The sequence below is a fragment of the Neophocaena asiaeorientalis genome, unplaced genomic scaffold, assembly GCF_003031525.2.
Source record: "Neophocaena asiaeorientalis asiaeorientalis breed wild unplaced genomic scaffold, Neophocaena_asiaeorientalis_V1.1 scaffold43, whole genome shotgun sequence".
NCBI classification, from domain to species: Eukaryota; Metazoa; Chordata; class Mammalia; order Artiodactyla; family Phocoenidae; genus Neophocaena; species Neophocaena asiaeorientalis.
In genome coordinates this window covers 11,769,246-11,788,607 of record NW_020173674.1, presented here as the reverse complement: position 1 = coordinate 11,788,607, position 19,362 = coordinate 11,769,246, and the positions used below count along the sequence as shown (strand labels likewise).

The 19,362-nt window shown below is 56.5% G+C and overlaps 1 protein-coding gene across 1 annotated transcript in view; it reads left to right on the top strand.

Moving 5' to 3' along the window:
• RTN4RL2 (reticulon 4 receptor like 2) overlaps positions 1 to 18,919 on the top strand; it is a 19,140-nt gene extending 221 nt beyond the window's left edge. The window contains exons 2-3 of the mRNA XM_024749499.1: positions 5,472 to 5,953; positions 12,883 to 18,919. Coding sequence (XP_024605267.1) covers positions 5,472 to 5,953; positions 12,883 to 13,632 — 1,232 coding nt within the window. The 3' untranslated portion in view covers positions 13,633 to 18,919. The remainder of the gene's footprint in view (positions 1 to 5,471; positions 5,954 to 12,882) is intronic.
• Positions 18,920 to 19,362: the final 443 nt, after the last annotated feature.

The window sequence follows — 19,362 nt, the reverse complement described above, 5'->3', positions numbered from 1 at the left end:
AGGCGGACCGGCCCCGGGGGGTGGGGAGGGAGGCTCAGGTTCTGCTGTCCCGGCTCCACCTGCTCTGGGGGACGCCGAGGACTCGGGCCGGCTGGGGAAGCGCCGACTCAGCAACTTCTCGTGCCCCGTGCCTCAGCACTTTCCAGTCACCAGGGAGGACGAGGGATGAGGGCAGGGGGCTGTCCGGGAGGATGGGGGAGCAGAGGGAGATCCAAATGGCCCTCCGCGGTAGGACGGATGGAGGGCGCTACAAAAGGGATAGTTCCACGAACTGAGTGACGGACAGACAAGGGTGTGGGCCAGAGATTGGGGGTGGGGTGGGGAAGGGGTAAGAAGGAAGAGAGCGGAAGATGGAGAGAGCGGTCAGGGGAGGGCGATAGGAAGGCGGGGGAGGAGGAGGAATAAAGGTTAGACGGGAAAAGCTTGGAGGGAAGTGAGACCCTGGCGAGGACACAGGAAGAGGGAAAGAGAGGGGAGACCAGATTAGGGGAGGGGTGGGGAGAAGACCAGGGCCAGGGACCCTGAACCTGGCGGTGGGAGAAATAGGAAAGAGAATGAGGGCTGGGACCCTAGGGATGGGGAAGGAACGGGGAGTGAGATCAGAAAGCCAGAAACCAGAGGAGGATGGGGATGGTGGATAGAGATGGGGTGTCAGGAACAGGGAAAGACGACTGGGATGAGCTCTAGGGTTGGGGATGGGAAACCAGAGATAGGAGAGGGCCTGGGGTTGAGCAGGATGGGGATGGGGGCTGGAAAGGGAGGAAAGGAGGAAGGAAGAGAAAGGGGAGAGGGAGAGAGAGAGAGAGAGAGACTGGGGGGGCGGACTAGGGATGAGACAAAGAGACTTCTGGTAACCACTTCCACGTGGGAAGCCCTCCATTTCCAAAGCGCCTGCCTGTCACTTCCCTTCTTTCAGGGAGTGGCCAGTGGGCCAGACCCTGGGCTCTGAGCTCAGGGCCTTGTGGGTGGCTGTGAGGGGGAGAGGGGGAAGACATTCAAGTGGGGTGGCAGCCTCCTCCGAGGGTGGGCGCCCTGGCTGGCTCCATGCTGCCATTTATATCTCTGGGCCCCATCGTGGGATCCTGCCGCCGCCGCCACGGTGGCTGCTTATTTTGGGGTGTTACATTCTGGCAGAGTGAGAAGCTGTTTGCAGCAGCTCTAAACCTCCATCACCCGCGTCAGTGCCTCCCCAGGCCCCTGCGTCACTGGTATCATCACCACCTCCGTTCTGTTCCGCGGCTCCCACCCCCTCAAGCCCCTGCCACCTCAGCATCTGCCCGGCAGGCCCAGCCCTTTTGGGTGTGGAGCTGTTGCTTCTTGTCTGGGACCCTGTGCCCCTCCTTCAAAACCAGAGGCCTTGACTCTCTTTCCAGGGAGCACTTTTCCTGGGGCCACTCTGCCCTGAGGGTTGGCACCCTGTTTCCTGCCTCTACACTGGGTCCATCTGCTTCCTTCTCAAGTTTCTTCTTTCACAGGGATCTCTGGACTTAATGGTGGCTCCCGGGCTGAGAACTTTGTGAGCCTTGGTGCTCCAGGATGATAGCCCAGAGTCCTTGACAGTGGGCCCTCAGTGAGTGGATACTTTTTGGCTCTGGGCACCTCAGTCTTCTGGGATCAATACCATGTTCTGGCCTCTCTCCGTTCCCTCCCCTGGTCAGTTCTGGCCACATCTTCTGGACACTGGTCATCTCTTCCTGACTCCCAGGTGGGCCGTCCCCTAGAACAACCACAGCCTGGAGCCCAGGAGGGGAAAGTTGGAGAGGACCTGGGTCCTTTACCTTGCCTTGACCCTGAATAGCCAAACAGAGCCGGTGTCATTGCTGGCCCAGCCCTGTGCACCTGGGTGCAATTTCTGTCCTCCCTTTACCCCACCCGGAGCGCAGTAACTCTCACACTCGGGGGTGGTGTCTGTGGATGACGTGGGGTCTCCCAGAGAGAGGTCAGAGAGTTCCTTTTGACATGCACTTGTCCAATCTGGGTTCCACCTTGTACTAGCTGCATGACCTGAGGCAACTCATTTCCTGTTTGTGAGCCTCCCTCCCTTCATCCGCAAATTGGGAGCCATAAGATTGATCTCACTGGGGCTATGTTATATTGTATTCTATGCATAAAGACATGTACAGATACAGTGGCTGGCACACAGTAGGTGTTTAATAACAGATGGTTTCTGCCCATCCTTGCTCTATGCTCCCCTGCAACTCTAGCCATCACCCGCTGACTTGAGAAAAAAAAAAAAAAAAGAGGATGGATGGAATGAGCAGAGAGGGTGGGGAGGCTGTTAGAATCGGCCCAGATAGTAGTGGGGGCATAAAATGAAGCCTTCGAGAAAGATAACCCAAGGTGGATTGACAGAGATTTGGTCAGGGCCTGGGCTGCGCCCTCCGAAATGAACTCTTCCCCTCTTCAGTTCTCAGTGGTGTGGCCTGTGAAATAAGGGCTTTGCTCTTGATGGCCGATGAGGTGTCCCCCACCTTCCTGCTCTGACACTCTGTGCATCTTGACCCCATCTTTGCCAGGGATTCACAAAATGGGGGCCGGGAGTGGAACCGTGGTCCTCAGGGAGAGAGGGAAGACCCGGGCCTGGGGGGAAGGAGTGATGGTGAAGAGCCAGGAGAAGCAGGGGGTGGGGAGGCGATGGTGGTGGGAAGGAAAAGGGCACAGGCTGGGCAGGGGCTGAGGGCGGAGGAGGGAGAGAAAGGCTCAGCTCACCAGGCCCTGCTGCCTCTGCCCAGGAGCACTCCAGCCAGGCCTGGGGGCAGAGCAATCCGGAGCCCCACCTGCCCCTCCTCCTCGCGCGCTTCCAGTGAGAGCCGCAGCCTGAATTATGGATGAGGCTCCTTGGGTTACAGCTGCTTTGCACGGCAGCAGCGAGGACCAGAAATGGCAACAGAGTCACTGTTACGCAGCAGCTGTCACGGAGGGGCCCCCTGCTCAGGGTCCCCCCCTCAAAGAGCCCGCAGGGAGCGCCATCTTGGCCTTGGGGAGGTGGGCCATGATGGGGGGAGATATGGGGGCAAGAGGGAGGGGATGTGGGGAAATAAGAGAGAAGCCCCCTAAAGAGGGCAAGCAGGGGGCCAGGGAATTGTGGGCTAGAGGAATGAGTGGGGCCCCTGCCAGCCCCTGCTGAGCTCGACCTCCAGGCTGGAAGAGACCCTGGTGCCAGGGGACCGCCTCCTGACTCCGGAGCCCTCTGGGATCACGTGTCCTTCCCTCTGTCTCTCCTGGGTTAACAGTTGGCCCTAGAGGCTGAGGAAAGAGCTCCATAATCCCTGGAGGGCTGGCAGCCTTCTGAATGAACACCCTGTGAGCTTGAGGATAAGGGGTGGGATTAAGGGATCAGAGAGGGATTTGGCTTTCTCTGGTGTCAAGTCCTTGGGGAAGCGAGCTCAGAGGGTGACTCCACCAGGAAGGAAAGTGCTCTGGCCAGTCATCAGGAGACTCCTTTCTAGTCCTTGCCCTGCCAATCACGTTGCTGTGTGACCTTGGGCAAGTCACTTTCCCTCTCTGAGCCCCAGCCATCACCTCAGTAGAACCAGAGCTTGAACCAGATGAACCCGGAGGATTTTCCACCTCCAAGATCTCCTGTTCTAAGCCTCAAACCTCAGCCCTCCTGAAACCCACCCAGGGCTCCCTACAGGCCTCTCGCACCCCGCCCCTGCCTGGTTGGGTTGAGGGGTGAGAGACATGCTCTTCCACCCAATGTGGAAAAACTCGGGAGGAGAAAGTAATCGTGAAACGCCGCACGGGGGAGGGGTGAGAAGGGCCGAGAAACGCGGAGGTGGTGTGAACGAAGGGAACAGCAGCCGCTGTGTCACCGAGTATTACATCACACCCAGCCTACACACGCACGGGGCCCGGCACTCACACACACGCGGAGGACCACCGGCACACTCTTGCGCGCAGCGGCGCGGGGAGGGGCCGGGACGCTCGCCGTGGGCCGGGTGGCGTGGCGCCGGGGTCCCCACCCTGCGCCTTTGCGCTCCCCCACGGGAGGAGGCACAGCCCAGCTTCCGTGATGTCCGCGCCACACGCGGGGCCTGTCGGTGCCATGTGCCCACCCCGGGCTCAGCAGCACTTCATGTAGAGGGCACCCGTCTCCCACGCGCATTCACACACAGCAACCTGTGACACCGGGCGTCAGTGAAAGTCACGGAGCCCTCAGGGTCTGCCCTGAGGACCCAGGATCTCAGGTCCTCGGGTCCAAGGGCAAAGGTCTTCCACTGCCTTCGCAGGCCGTAGCACACTGTTTGGAGCAGAAAGTGCTCATTCCATGTGTGCCCAGAGAATGACCGCCTGGCTTTTGGAGTGCAAAACCCGCCAGATGAAAATCCCGAGACTCATCCGGAAGTCATGATAAAGGGCAGAGGTCAAGCTAGTTCCAGCCCAGAACCTGCATCAGCTGCCCTGAGGGTCAGAAGGCCAGGGGACAGGGATGGATGAGGGGCCCCAAGGCCCTGCTGTAGCTCAGGGATACGGAGGCCTAGACACGGCTCTTTAGCCCCCAGGCCCTTGGGCCTCCCTGGGCCTGCCTCTCCATCTATATCACAAGAAGGCTGGATCACGGCCCAGTGCCCCCTGCAGCGGAAGCGCAGAGTCTTAACCACTGGACCACCAAGGAAGTCCTGAAAAAGAATTTTTAAGTGACTTTGAATGAGAAGAGCCTGGGGTGTAAAATGCAGATTCCTGGGCTGTTCCCCCAGGGATGCTGATTCTGCACAGGCAGGGCCCAGGAAGCAGCATTCTTTCCAGGACCCTCTGATGCTTCTGCTGCAGGTGGCTGGAGACCCCCTGTCCCGTGGTTCCTAAGATCCCTTCCAGTGTGGAGAGATGAGGGAGGAGGGCTGTGCTCACCAGTGGGCCAGCAAGACCAGACCCCGGAGGCAGCCACAGGGCCATTTTACATGGGCCTTAGATTCACAGAGGGTCTCAATTTAGTGCCACCTGTTCTCAAATGGAGTCAATTTTGCTCCCCAGGTGATACTTGGCGACGTCTGGAGACATTTCGGTTATCATAGGTTATCATAACGGCAGGGGGAGGGGCGTTACACATCTAACGGATAGAGGACAGGGATGCTGCTAAACACCCCTATATAGGACATCGTTGTACAGGACTGCCTCCAACAAAGCACTGTCCAGCCCAAGTCTCAAGACCAAAGTCATGGTCAAACCTACCATAGTGAAAACAGGAATGAAAGTAGACGCTCACTCATCAAACAACTTTCAACCTATCACAGTGCTTCCTACAACGTCCTCTTGGCATTTCTTTACTCTTTAATATACCAGGAGCCTCCAAAAGCGGAAGTGGCCACGGCCTCTCGCGACTCTGAGGTTGCACCCAGAACCCCCCACCCAAGCTAGAAACGAAAGGCTCTCAGCAAGGGTCGCCTTAGGGGTGGGTGGGCCCGGCCCCTGGCTGGCACTCCCACGCTCGCAGCCCGCCCAGAGAGATCTCCCCCGCGCCCTCCCCGCAGGTCCCGCCCCGGCCTGCCTCCTGCTGGTGCTCCTGGCCCTGCCCCCAGCTGCCCCCAGCTGCCCCATGCTCTGTACCTGCTACTCGTCCCCGCCCACCGTGAGCTGCCAGGCCAACAACTTCTCGTCGGTGCCGCTGTCCCTGCCGCCCAGCACGCAGCGCCTATTCCTGCAGAACAACCTCATCCGCACGCTGCGGCCCGGCACCTTCGGGCCTAACCTGCTCACTCTGTGGCTCTTCTCCAACAACCTCTCCGCCATCTATCCGGGCACCTTCCGCCACCTGCAGGCGCTCGAGGAGCTGGACCTCGGCGACAACCGGCACCTGCGCTCTCTGGAGCCCGACACCTTCCAGGGCCTGGAGCGGCTGCAGTCGCTACATCTGTACCGCTGTCAGCTCAGCAGCCTGCCGGGCAACATCTTCCGCGGCCTGGTCAGCCTGCAGTACCTCTACCTCCAGGAAAACAGCCTGCTCCACCTACAGGTGAGCCGGCCCTAGCCCGGCGCGCGCGCGCGCGCACACACACACACACACACAGGCACACATAGTCCTCTTCTGCTTCCCTCTCTCCCTAGGGCCTCTCGGCCCCTCTGTCCCTGCTCACCCTTCCCGCCTCTGTCTCAGCACCTCTCTCTATTTCTCTGTCCCTTTCCTAGGTTTCTGTCCCTCCCACTTTCTCCAGGGGCTTTTCTTTATTTTGTCTCCTGCATCTTTCTCTGTCACTAATACCCCACCCCCCATCTGACTGCCTCTGTCTGTCTGTCTCTCCCTTTCTGTCCCTATCTGTCTCGCTCACTAACTTGCCTCCCCCATCTGTCTCCCTCTGCCTCTTCTGTCTGTCTCCCTTCACACGCCCACTCCACACACACACCCCCATGTCTGTCTGGGTGTATGTGTGTGTCTCTTTCTGTGATCTCTCCTTTCCCCCTTGTTTGCCTTCCGGGGACTCTGCCTTTCCCCAGGCAGCCCAGCCCAAAGGGCTTCGTGGCTGCTCTTCTCACCCACCCCCATGCCCTCCCGCAACACGGGGAGGTAAGCAAGAGGGCGGAGCCACTGCAACCGGTATCCCATAGAAGGTCCCACCTCTCTCCACCTCACTGGGTCGTGGGACAAGGGGAAACCCTACCCTTTCTAGATTCCGTTCCCCAAACCTACCCCCCAAATCTGTTGTCTCCGTGCAACGGGTGAAGGAAAAAAGGGGTAAAGAGCTGTTAAGCAGCTGGAAAACGGATGCTCTGAAAACGGAAGGAATAACAGTAGTTGCTATTGTTATTATTGATCTAAATATTGGTTTTTATCGTCGTTATGCTGACTGTTTGACAGTCAAATCCTCCCATTCTATTTCCCCAGGAAGCAATAACACACCCTCCAAGCCACTCTGGGAGAAAATTCTCCCTTGGCTACACAACCTCTGGATATCCAAACTCTCCCCTCTCTCCACACCAACCTGGAAGGCACTTCCTCCTCCCCGTCCCAGGCTGAGGCCTAACTGGTGGATTTGATGCTGATAGTTATAACAACAGCAATCATAATTTAACATTTATTGAGCACCCAGAATGTGCCTGGTGCTGAGCAAGGGGCAGCGAACAAACCAGACGAAACTCCTGCCTTCGCAGAGAGCATTCTAGCGGCGGGGAGAGACAAGACGTAACGTGTACAGTATGTTGGGAAGATACGTTGTGTGTTATTATTATTGCATAAGTAACGATAATAATAGCCCACTAGCACTTAGCAGGCACGCTGTCCGTCAGGCGCTGTGCTAGGACTTTACAGGTATCAACTCTGCCGTTTACAAGCGTGTGGCATTTTTTAACCTCCCTGAGCCTCAGTTTTTCCATCTGTAAAATGGAGGTAGCCATAGCACCCACCTTCTAGGGATTTTATAAGTGTCAAGTACATGAATAATTTGTAAAGCACTTGGAACGGCACTTGGCGTGCGGTGGGCACGCTATAAATGCTTGTTACGATACTATTTTCAAAAGAGGAACGAGCCTCATTTAACACTGGTCTCAGTGAAATGGCCCATCTTGGACCCTATCCTGAAGATACGGGTCAACTTCAAGGATTATGCCGAGACCATGGGTGGGTCCCAGAACACTCCCTCCTTTTTCTTCTTCCTAACTTTGCACCTCATGGTTTCCGAAGTGTGCTCAGTCACCTCATTTCTACAGCCCTGTTGGGAGATTGTTTATACTCCCTTACAGATGAGGAAGCTGAGACCAAGGGTCCCAAAGTCTCTTAAATCATCGTCCATGTGCCTGGGGGCTTAACGTGTTCTCAGTATCACGTCAAACCTCACAGCGGGCTGGCAGTAGGGATGGTTAGGGGCAGTAGGGACAAAAAATGAAGTTTCTGAGGCCACACAACCAGGAAGAGCTGGTGGCACTTCAGCCTTTGTAGTCTGATGACACTTCAGGCCGTTTTTATCATTCAGAACTCTCCACTGGGGGCCGACCAGGTGCAGGGGGAATGGTACTCAGAAGGACAGCAGAGCAGGCTCATTTTTGAAAGCACACATGCTTTGTTTTGGTTTGCTTTTGGCTCCACTGCACAGCATGTGGGGTCTTAGTTCCCTGACCGGGGATCAAACCCACGCCCGCTGCAATGGAGCGCGGAATCTTAACCTCTACACCACCAGGGAAGTCCCTGAAAGCACCTGCTTTGGAGTCTGCCAGACCTAAGTTCAAATCCTGGCTCCTATACGGCTCTGGACAAATTACTCATTAAAAATTACTCTTTCCATTGCCATTGCCTCATCTGTAAAATGGCAATCCTGATAGTAATTAACAATAATACTTACCTAAGAAGTTTTGTAAGGATTAAAGTTTAGCACAGGACCACATCAATATATGGGCGCTGGCGTTATTATTATTAATCATTACCAGTAGTGCAACAACCACTACTACTGAGATCCTGACCTCCTTATCAACACACATTAGTTGTTCAGGTTAGGAATCTGGGGTCAGCAGGCCTGAGTTTGAATCCCTGCTCTGCTATTTTCTGACTTATTTAACTTTAGACAAGTTGCTGCCCCCTCTGAACCTCAGTTTTCTTATCTTTAAGATGGGAATAATAAAAATAATACCTTCCATAAAGAATGGCTGTAAAGAGTGAGTTCAAAAAGAAAAAAAAAAGAGTCAATGAGTTTGTATATAAATCACATAGTTAAGTGCTGAATAAATTTTGTCGTCATTACCTGATCCTCCATCACAAATGGCAGCCAGGCCCTGGGGTCAGGAAAGACCTGGGCAAGGTCAGTGGACACTGACCTCGAGTGGACACTGGGGTCTTCTGAAGTGGGAAGTGTTGGTTCTGCACACCCCTGGCATGAATGGTAGGAGGCATCATGGGAAGGAAACATCTTCACGGCTGGTCCTATATAGAAGAGAAAGAAAGAGACAGCCTCTGCCTGTGAACTGCCTGGAGAAACTAGGCTGGGCGATGCCACAGGCAGGTGCGGAAGCTCGCGGGCCGGGCTGAGATCCACAGAGCGCAGGTGTGACCCAAGATGCCACCGGGCCTGCCCCGAGAGGGGAGATCTGGAGGAGGCAGGAGGACCACAGCTTTTCAGGATAAGGAAGGTAGAAATGGGAATGGGGTAGAGTGGAGGTTCTCACAGACTGTGTGCTGTAGGCCAGGCACTGTGCCAGGTGCGTTCATCACAGATTCTTACTGAGCATCTACTATATGCCAGGCAGTGTTCTGGGTGCCAGGGATTCAGAAGTGAACAAAAACTGTGTCCCTGCTCTCCTGGAGCATATTTCCTACTGGAGTGGAACCAGATGATGGAGGCACCTCTCTTCTAATTGTTAGAGCAGCCTGCGTGGCGTAAAAGTGCAGTCTTTACATTCAGGCAGATCTGATTTGCTCTGTGGCTTTGGGCAAGTTACTTAACCCCTCTGAGTCTCAGTAGACCCATCTGTGAAATGGAAAAAAATGACCTGTAACTCAGGGGTTTGTTGTGAGGATTAAAGGAGATGCTGCTTGAAAGGGGTTTAGTGTGTCCAGTCCAGGGTAAGCATCATTTCCCCCATTCAACGGCTGAGGACACTAAGGCTCGGAGAAGTTAAGGCGCCCACCCAAGGTCACCCAGCTCGTAAAGGGCACAGCCTAGAATTAGCCCAGGTCTGTCTGACTCCAAAGTGCAACTGTTCAGAGCTCTGTCTCCAGAGTTCACGTCTGCCTTCCACCACATACTGGCTCTTGAACTCTAGGCCAGTCACTTGCCTTCTCTGAGCCTCCCTCTCCTAACCTCTGAAAGGGGGAGAATGATACTATCTGCTTCACGGGACTTCCCTGGCGGTCCAGTGGTTAAGGCTCCGCGCTCCCAATGCAGGGGGCATGGGTTCGATCCCTGGTGAGGGAACTAAGATCCCATATGCGCAGCCAAAAAAAAAAAAATGATCTGCTTCATGGGGCTGTGATGATTCGGTTACTACATGGGATCTGTGTAGCACAGAGCCTGGCACATGGCAAGAGCTCGGTTAGTCAGCTGCTGACGCAAACGATGGCGATGATACCCAGCGTAGATCGGTGAGCGCTGTGAGTGGGGTGCCTGGCATGGAGCAGACACTCAGTACAGCTTTCTTGAATGAATGAGGTACATTCCAGGACTCACTTGCTCATTAATATCAGATGAGGATGGATCTTAATGATCAACGATCTCAAGTCCCTTGTTTCACAGATGAAAAAAAAACTGAGGCTCAGAGAGGTGCCCGGAGCTGCCCAAGGTCACAAAGCCCAGCAGCTGATTTGACCAGTGCCAGAGACTGGATGGGAGGCTGGAGGAAGGCAAGGTTAAGAAAAGGATGCTGTCCAGGGAAGGGGGCAGGGATGCTGCGTTGAGGTTCCAAATGGCTTCCGAGAGCTGGCCAGGGGGAGGTGAGGGAAATGTGGTTTTCAAAATGGAAGAGGATGACTTTAACAGACACTCTCTGCCCAGAGGGAGGGCGTGATAGGGAGTGTGGTGGGGGAGGGGGAAGGCTGTGAAGGTCAAGAGCTTATTAATGCACAGAGAACCATTTTAGAGGAAGGACCCGATCTGAGACCCGCAGCCTAGGAAGTGACAACAGGATCTGGCCACGGCGTGGATGGGGGTTGGGGGAATGGACCCCCAGGCTGAGGCTTAGAGCAGGAGGGGCAGGACTTTGGCCAGGAGAAGGAGAAGGAGATTGGAATCAAGGAATCCTGTAACCCCAAAACTGGGGCTGTAGGTCAAAGGTGCCTGAATTCCCTAGCATCTCTGAACTTTCGGTCTTCCCTTCCTGACTTCCAGAAGTCCCCAAAGTGCCAACTGCCTCTGCTCCCTCTCTACCCCACCCCACCCCACATTTATCCTTCGACCAGGTACCTCTGGGTGTGTCCTACTCTTGCTGACAACTCCATTAAAAAGAGAAACCCTAACTAGGTGTTTGAGTGGAAGGGATTCAGCCCACTCCCTGGGGGGGCCAAGAAGAAAAGGACCAAGGACACCAGGCCACGCTGGGCCAGGCCCTCCGCTGGAGACCTGAGCTGGGCATGGGGCCGTGGCAGCAGGAGGTGGAGAAAGCTGGTGTCACAGGCAGCCGGGAAGGTTGAGGGGGACGGATCTCAATGTGGCCAAGAGGAGGGTTCTTGGCAGGCTCAGTTCCTGTAGCAGAGAGGGCGGAAGCCAGATGGGAGGGGGCGAGAAAATGCAGGAGCACAGGAAGGCGGAGGCTGTGAGTGTGGGCTGGGAGTCAACGCCCTCCCCCCACCTGAGAGCCTGAGACCAGGCTCCTGGGTGAGGTGGGGGGATCATCTCCCCAGACAGGGAAGGGTGGGAGGGGCACCGCCAGGAAACAGGAATCCAGGGTGAGCTGGCTTGAGCACAGAGGATGCCCCTGTCCCCCAGAACCAGACCCCCCTGGGTCTGCTGACCACAAAGATGTCCTCCACAAGAGGGGAGGACCTCAGTACTGGGGCTCTGGTCCCCTCTGTGGCAAGCCCTTCATCTCTCTGAGTCTCAGTGCTCTCCTCTGCAAAAACGTAGGCTAGGCTGGTGCACCCAAAAGCACTAACTCCCAAATCTGGTTGACCATCACCAAAACCTTGGTGAACTGGTTAAAATGCAGCGCCAGCCCCCTGCTCTCTCCCCTCCGTGGAGCATACCCACACCTCCACTCCCCTGAACCACAGTTCAAGGCCCTTCCAGCACTAATATGGTCTGATTCGGAGACTCCCCAGCCTTGGGCAGGTGGGACAGCCCCTCTAAGGGGACAGTGATGCAGGGCATGGGGCAGCAGTCTTCCTTCCCCTCCCCTGCTGCCTATGTGGGGTGGAGCTGATATGGTCCCCTTAATGTCCCAGCCCAGTAGCAGAACTTTGGGGTCCCAGGAGGCTCTTCTATTAGAGGAAAATGGATGGGACCTAATTCTAACTAAGACACTATTGTCATAATAACCACCATTTATTGATGGTGGTCTGGGTGCCCACCGGGTACGGCATCCTTACAGGATCTCATCTAACCCTCCCTCAGCCTGCTGAAAGAGTTGTTCTCTGAGTTCCACACACTGAGGAAACTGAGGCTCAATAAGGCTAAATAACTTGCCCAAAGTAACGCAGCTGGGAAGAGGGCAAGCTGGATTTGAGCCGGGGCTCTGCTGACTCCTGAGCCTGTGGGCTTCATCACTGGACCGAACCCCGATGTGCCAGGCCCTGTGCCCGACACTTCACCCATCTGATAGGTATGGGGATTGTCTTCTTTAATCCTCAAAACAAACCCAGGGGGAGGTACACTCACCTCCATTTTAATGACGAGGAAACAGATTGCTGGCTTGGCCAAGTTCACAATAATGGCTAACTCAGAATGCCCACCACATGTTTTTTTTTTTTTTTCCACCACATGTATTAACACATGTTGTTTCATTTCATCTCCACATGTTACAGGTGAAGAAACTGAGTCACAAGGATACTGAGTGACTCGCTCAAGTGTCAGTTAATAAGGCCAGGATTTGAAAGTCAGGGAGTCTGAAAGTCCGCATACTTAGCCAGATCAGAGGTTCTCATTCTCCAAGTGTGGTCCTCCCACCAGCAGGATCAGTACCACCTGGGAACTTGTAAAGACGTGCAGAATCTCCCCCCGCCCCCGCGCCCACCCCTACCCCCGCTCCAAGACCTGCTGAATCAGAAACCCCGCGGGCAGGTCTCAGGGATCTGCAGGGGATTCTGATGCACCCCCAAAATTTTAAGAACTATATTGCGTTTCTCACATTAACCTCTAAATAGGTTAGAGGAGGCAGGATTAGAACCCAGGACTCTATGAATCAGAAGGTCAAACCCCTTCTGTTCTACCACAATGCTCCCCTTCTTTCCCAGATTTCTTCGGTGCCTGTCTCAGAACCACTCACCACTCTTCTTCTCTCCCCTACGCCCCCCTCCCCGCCCCCCGCCAGGATGACCTGTTCGCGGACCTGGCCAACCTGAGCCACCTCTTCCTCCACGGGAACCGCCTGCGGCTGCTCACGGAGCACGTGTTCCGCGGCCTGGGCAGTCTGGACCGGCTGCTGCTGCACGGGAACCGGCTGCAGGGCGTGCACCGCGCGGCCTTCCGCGGCCTCAGCCGCCTCACCATCCTCTACCTGTTCAACAACAGTCTGGCCTCGCTGCCGGGCGAGGCGCTCGCTGACCTGCCGGCGCTGGAGTTCCTGCGGCTCAACGCCAACCCCTGGGCGTGCGATTGCCGCGCGCGGCCGCTCTGGGCCTGGTTCCAGCGCGCGCGCGTGTCCAGCTCCGACGTGACGTGCGCCACGCCTCCGGAGCGCCAGGGCCGCGACCTGCGCTCCCTCCGCGAGGCCGACTTCCAGGCCTGCCCGCCCGCCGTGCCCACGCGGCCCGGCAGCCGCGCCCGCGGCAACAGCTCGTCCAACCACCTGTACGGGGTGGCCGAGGCCGGGGCGCCCCCCGCCGACCCCTCCACCCTCTACCGAGACCTGCCAGCCGAAGACCCGCGGGGGCGCCAGGGCGGGGACGCCCCCACCGAGGACGACTACTGGGAGAGCTACGGGGGCGAGGACCAGCGGGGCGAGCAGACGTGCCCCGGCGCTGCCTGCCAGGCGACCCCGGACTCCCGCGGCCCCGCGCTCTCGGCCGGGCTCCCCACCCCTCTGCTTTGCGTCTTGCTCCTGGTCCCCCACCACCTCTGACTGCGGTGCTGAGACTGAAGAGGCCGGTGTGTCTCGCTCCCCCTCTTCCCTCATCCCCATCTGCGGCTCCGGCCCAGTCCCCGCCCTCTGGCCCTGCGGCCTTGCTGCCTTCTTTCCGCTCCCAGCTCCTCTCTTCCCCTGGGACCAGGCCACCTCTCCCTGCCTCCCAGGCTGCTGGCTTATGGCAGCCCCAGGAGGACACATCTGGTGGCTCAGCCCTGTTCTCCCCAACTCTGGCCGTTAACCCGTTCCCATCCCAAGGCTGGGGTGGGCACCCCAGGCAGCCGCTGACCACTTCTCCCAGTGCCCACAGTGGACTCGGGAGGGGCTTTGTCTGCAGAGCATCTTCCACCAGCAGAGCCTTTGGAAGCTCCCGGGAAGGGAGCCCTGCCCAGGAGCCCTTTGGAGGGATGCTTCAGTCGGGGCCAGGCCAACCCTAGGCCCCTGCCTATCCTAGCACCCCTCAACCTCCCGACACTGGAGAAATACTTTTCTCCTGTCTACCTTGGACACTTTTTAGGGTGCCTGGAGAGAGCTTTCCTCTCCACCATGGCCCCTGTGTGGTGAAGATCAACAGAAGTTGTTTGGGAAAAAAAAAAATTTATTAAAAAATTCTATTATTTTATCTTCTGTAAGATTTGTTGGCTCAGGTCCTCAAAAGTGGGAGGAGGGCTTAGAACCATGAGGCTTTCAGGGCCAGGAGGGTTACAAAAAGGGGAACCATTTCATGCTATCCAAGTGCTTCTTGCTGTTTTCCCATGACAAGAAGCTGAAGCTTCAGGAACAGGGTTGTGACCCCGGAGTCCCAGGCAGGACAGGTGAAATCTGATAGCCAGGAGTGGGTGCTAATGGCACCTCACCTCCTCATTTGTCCAGGAGAAGCAGCTACAGACGACCCTGAGTTGTCTGTGCCTGAGGAGCTAAGCCTGGGGAAGGCCTCCAGCCTGGCTAACCGTTCTCTCTGAGGCTCTGTTCCTTCAGGAAGGGAGAGCAGTTCCCTCTTTCCCCTGCAACGAGGAGTAACATGGACAGCCGTGGTCACAGCCAGCCCAAACATGACTTTGGGTAAATCTGAGAGAGGCACCTCTTCCTCAGGGGAACCCAGCCCCATACCACAGCAAACGGAGCATAAGGCTCACACTTGCCCCCTCACCTGATTGCCCTTGTGCAGTGTACAGCCTGCACAGCTGTACACAGCAACCTTGTAGACAGATGGTCTCTTTCCCTTGGCTCCTGTGAGGTAGAAGTCATCAGGGAGGAATCAGGTCAGAGAAGCAGTTCTCCGAGCAGGTTAGAGGAGAAATCAAGGGGCTAGGGTGATAAGAGGGACAAGAATTCCAAGCTGGGGTGTCTTGCTGGCTTGAGGTGTGATCAGAAGCTTCATCTTTCCAGTGTGTGGAGGAGAGGCTGGGGAAAGGGAAGAGCCCTGGCTAAGAAGGACTTGGTTGAGTCTCATCCAACAGAAGCAACTGGGGAGACATTTGACGGTTTAAATTTAGGGTTAAAAAAATCTAACTTGGGATCTGGGGATGGAAAGAGACAGTACCTGGGTGCCAGGGCTCAAGGATGCTGAGATTCTGTGGCCCTGGCCAGACAAGTCAGAAGGATAGTGGGAAGAGGAGGCAGAAACGGGACAGAGTGAACATCTAAGGCCTGAAGCCAGTGGACTTTGGATAAAGATGTGGGGTTGGGGTAGGGGGATAGTGCCCCCCAAGTCTGGGGTCTCATGGGGGCCTGTGTCAGGCTGGCTTTGAGGAGACTAATGAGGGGGCCTAGGGGGCCAGCCAGGCAAGAGCTCTGAAGGAGGGATTGCTGGGGCCTGGGCAGGGGGAGGAGGGAAGATGCTGGGAACTCAGAAGCAGGCAGTCCAGGTCACAGAATTTTCGTTGTGAAATATTCATGGGCCTTTGGTCCAGATGCTATTTCAGAGCAGTGAAAGCAAGAGGAGTGTGTGAGCCTCAGGAAGAAGCCTACAGCAATGCCACTTTCCCCCACCCCCGCCCAGACAGACCCACGGACGCCCATCACGTGCACACCCACACACGCTCTCTCACACACACTAACACAGCGGAGCCAGAGAGCACGTGCAGGCATGCCAACACCCACGGGTCCCACACACAGGAGGATGCACCCCCAAATACATGCGTGTGCAGCTGCTCACATGGGTCCCCACCCATGAGATGTCACACACACAGACCCCAGCCTCTCCAGACAACCCAGAGCCACACACCCGGAAATAGGAGGGACTTTCAAGGCCATCCAGTCCCACCCCCACCGATGCTCTGAGAGGGGCAACGGAGGCCCAGAGAGGGAAAGTGATGTGTCCAAGACTTCCCAGCCCTGAAAGGAACAAAACTCATTCACCTCCTGCACCCTGAGTGTATACCCACATGCTGAGTTCTCTCTGCCTGACACCGGTGGTAGTTAACTCCTCCCTTTCTTTAATGTCCCATCTCTGCTCGCTCACCCAGTCCCCCTCGCAGGCCCCATCCAGCCCTTCCTTTCCATTCCTCCTGCTACCTCCCTGCCTCATCTCCTCATTACCTCATGCCTAGAATATAGAAGAAAATAGCAATAACCTCCTCTCTGGTTTTCCTCCATTCACTCTCTCTCTCCCTCCCACTCACTGGCCCCTGTTGGCCAGATTCAGCTGACCAACATTTGCATTATGTCATTCTGTTACTCAGGGACTTACAATGGCTCCCTGTTGCCTACAGGTTAAAGATAAAACACCTTAGCAAAGCATCAAAGATCCTTTAGAGTCTGGTCCCAACTGCCTTTCTAGCTTTCTCTCTCGTGGCCTCCTCCCAAACCTTCACTCCAGCTAGAAAGATTGTATCATGCTGGCCATCAGTTACCATGTACTTGAAACCCACAAACCTACTTTGAACCCTCCCCCAAATTCCTCAATCTCCCCCAGACTAGGAGCCCTCTCCCCCTGTCCTCAGATGACAGACTCCAGAGCCCTTCGCCAAGGCCAAAACTGCATCTCCGGGACCTTATCCATGGGGTTCTTTTCCTGTCCTTCAAAGCTTCGGTAGAGGCTCAGGCTAGGGCTCCCTCATAGGAGATAGCTGCCCTCCACTGGCCACCTCGGGTATCACAGCCAGGCTGAGTTACCCTAAACTGAGAGTATCTGTCTGCCTGGGGAGAGGAATAGAAGGACGCCAGATGACAAGGTTTATAAGCCCTGAAGCCTCTAAGGTTCTTACACTCAGAGTGGGGGGAGGGTTCTCAGCCCTGCTTTCTCAGCTGCTGGCTTCTGACTTTAGCTCCCTAATCCATGAGAGAACCTCCCTCCTGTGAAATACGGACTCGGGGGCTCCCAGGACACTGCTGAAGGGAAATTTGCCCACCAGGATCTGAGAGGCCACCAGGCCAGGGACAGTCCAGGTGGCAGACCCAAGGTCCAACTGGGGTCAGGTTTCTGAATGAATTTTTAATGCTTCCAGCCAGACTTGTCAGATGTTCCGAAACCCGAGCATCTCCTTTCATCTCTGTACATGATGCCCTTCCCCACCCCCACTGCCCCGGGGGGAGGAGGAGGGAGGGCAGGGAGGGGAGGCCTGGGTCAGCTACCCAGCAGCCTCTTGAGAAATGATTTGGGGGAAATAGAAGGGTGAATGACCTATTTTCCCACTGACTGTGTGACCTTGAGCAAGTCACTTAACCTCTCTGAACATCCCTTTTTTGTTTTGCATGTATAACCTGGGGGCAATAGCGCCTGCCTAAATTGAGCTGTTGTGGGGGGTAAGTGCAATAGCCCGTGGAAAGGTGGCCTATATGTTTGCTGTCACCCTTATCTTTCCTCAAGCCCTGCCTCCCTCCTGTTTTCTTCCTACCCCAGAGATAGGTGCTTTGCCTCTTTCTTTTGGAGGTGGGGACTTTGGCTCTGCCCTTACTCCCTAAGATCCAAACTGCCTGCCCCAAGATTCTTTGGCCTTAGAAACTTCAGATGAGGTGGGGGAAGGGAAGTGAGAGAGGAAGATGGATAGAGCAGCTGAGGCAGACGGGAGGGAAGAAGGTAGCAGAGGGAGGAAGGGTAAGACCCTGCTCAGAGAGAGGACAGCCAGGTGAGCCTCACTCTCTTTCTTTCTCCTTCCTCCACACCCCCCTTCCTCCCTTCCTTCCCTCCTTTCTGGCACCTTCTCCATCCCCTGGTACTCTCACACCGGAAGCAGAGATGGCCATACAGAGCAGAGGTGAGGTCAGGAGCATGGAGGAGGGGTGGGGGGCCGTTGATGAAGACTTGTCCAGTCTTTCCAGCCCACCAATTCCCTGCACAATGTTTCTGAAAATGAAGGTCTTTTATATCCGATGTAGGTGGGAAACTGCTAAGACGCAGATTCCTGAGCCCCTGAACCAGATCTCTAAGGGAGCCCTGGAATCTGCATTTTAACACGTAGGGGTGGGTTATGAAGCTCTCTAAAGGCTGAGAAACACCTCCTCAAAGGTGGGGTGGTCCTTGGGGGGCAGAGGGGAGAAAGCAAAGGAAGAAAAGTTAGATTCCCTCCCCTCCCCCACTCACTTGGTGGAAGTTACAGACAATACTCTTGCAAGGAGAGAGTGATGCCAGGGATGGGGGAAAAGGATGGAGACAGATGGGGGCGGGGGGATGCAGTGAATGTGACACCCAGGGTAAGCAGCCACAAGCGGAAACAGCCACTTGCACGTTGCCCCCACCTTCGTGGCGATCTGAGACCCTAAACTTCTGGCCCGGGATGTGGAGACTCTGGAAGAGTTCCCTGTTTCTGGGGCGTAGGGTCAAGGAGGAGCCCTCATCTTCGGAGACCAGCGGCCCTCCCCGGAGGTCCCACACAGCGATAAACAAATACACATCTACCCATCACTCCCCCGGCCGGAGCCCTCCTGCCCTCCCCTCGGGTCCAGCGTCCGTCAGACCTTCTTCTCCCTCCATCGGCCCTCCCCAGCCCGCGTCCCAGCTCATCTGCATAAAGTTCCAATTAACACGTTTTCCCTCAGCTATTTACGATCCCTGAACTCGCTCTCGGCTCGGGAGCCCGCTTCCCGCCGCCCCCTCGCCCCTCGGAGTGTGGCCCCATTAATCCTTGCGACCCGGGCTGCTCCCTGCGGTCTGGACCCCGCCGGCTTGGCCCGCGCCGGGAGTCTAGGGGGTGAGGGGCGCGACCCAGGGGGACGGCGGGGTCTGCCGCAGGCCAGAGGCCGGGGCTCTCCGGGAAAAAAGGCAGGCGCTTGCCCGCCCCTCTTTCTGGGAAGAGATGGGGAGGGGGGCTTCTCCTGGGAGACTCGGGGCGTCGAAATTCCTCGTTCCTCATCCTGCGGCCCCCGCACCCCTCCTCCTCCCCGCCACGTACCCTCTCCCCTCCCCAGCCATCTGTTCCACTCGGCAGCGCCGCGGCAAACACGGCTGCAGCTCGCTTCCGCCCCTGCCCAGCCCCCTCCCCAAGCTCCCCACCCCGGGAACGGGGAGGGAGGAGACACCCCTCCCCCAGGAGGCCGAGATCTCTGCCTGCATCTCCCACCCGGTCCCACGCCCCAGCTGGGCAGGGGCAGAGTCGAGACCCCCTCCTTCAGCCTCGAGGGTCAGTGGGGCAGGGGATAACGCTTGAAAGGATGTTCGGCGAAGGAGGGCAGAGCAAGCCAGGGTAGGGGTCTGGAGATCGAGACCCAGGAAAGGGCAGACTAGTGGGTAAGGGGTGTATGTGGAGGGGTGTCGAGGTTCCTTCCTGGCTCGCCGCCGGCTCCCCC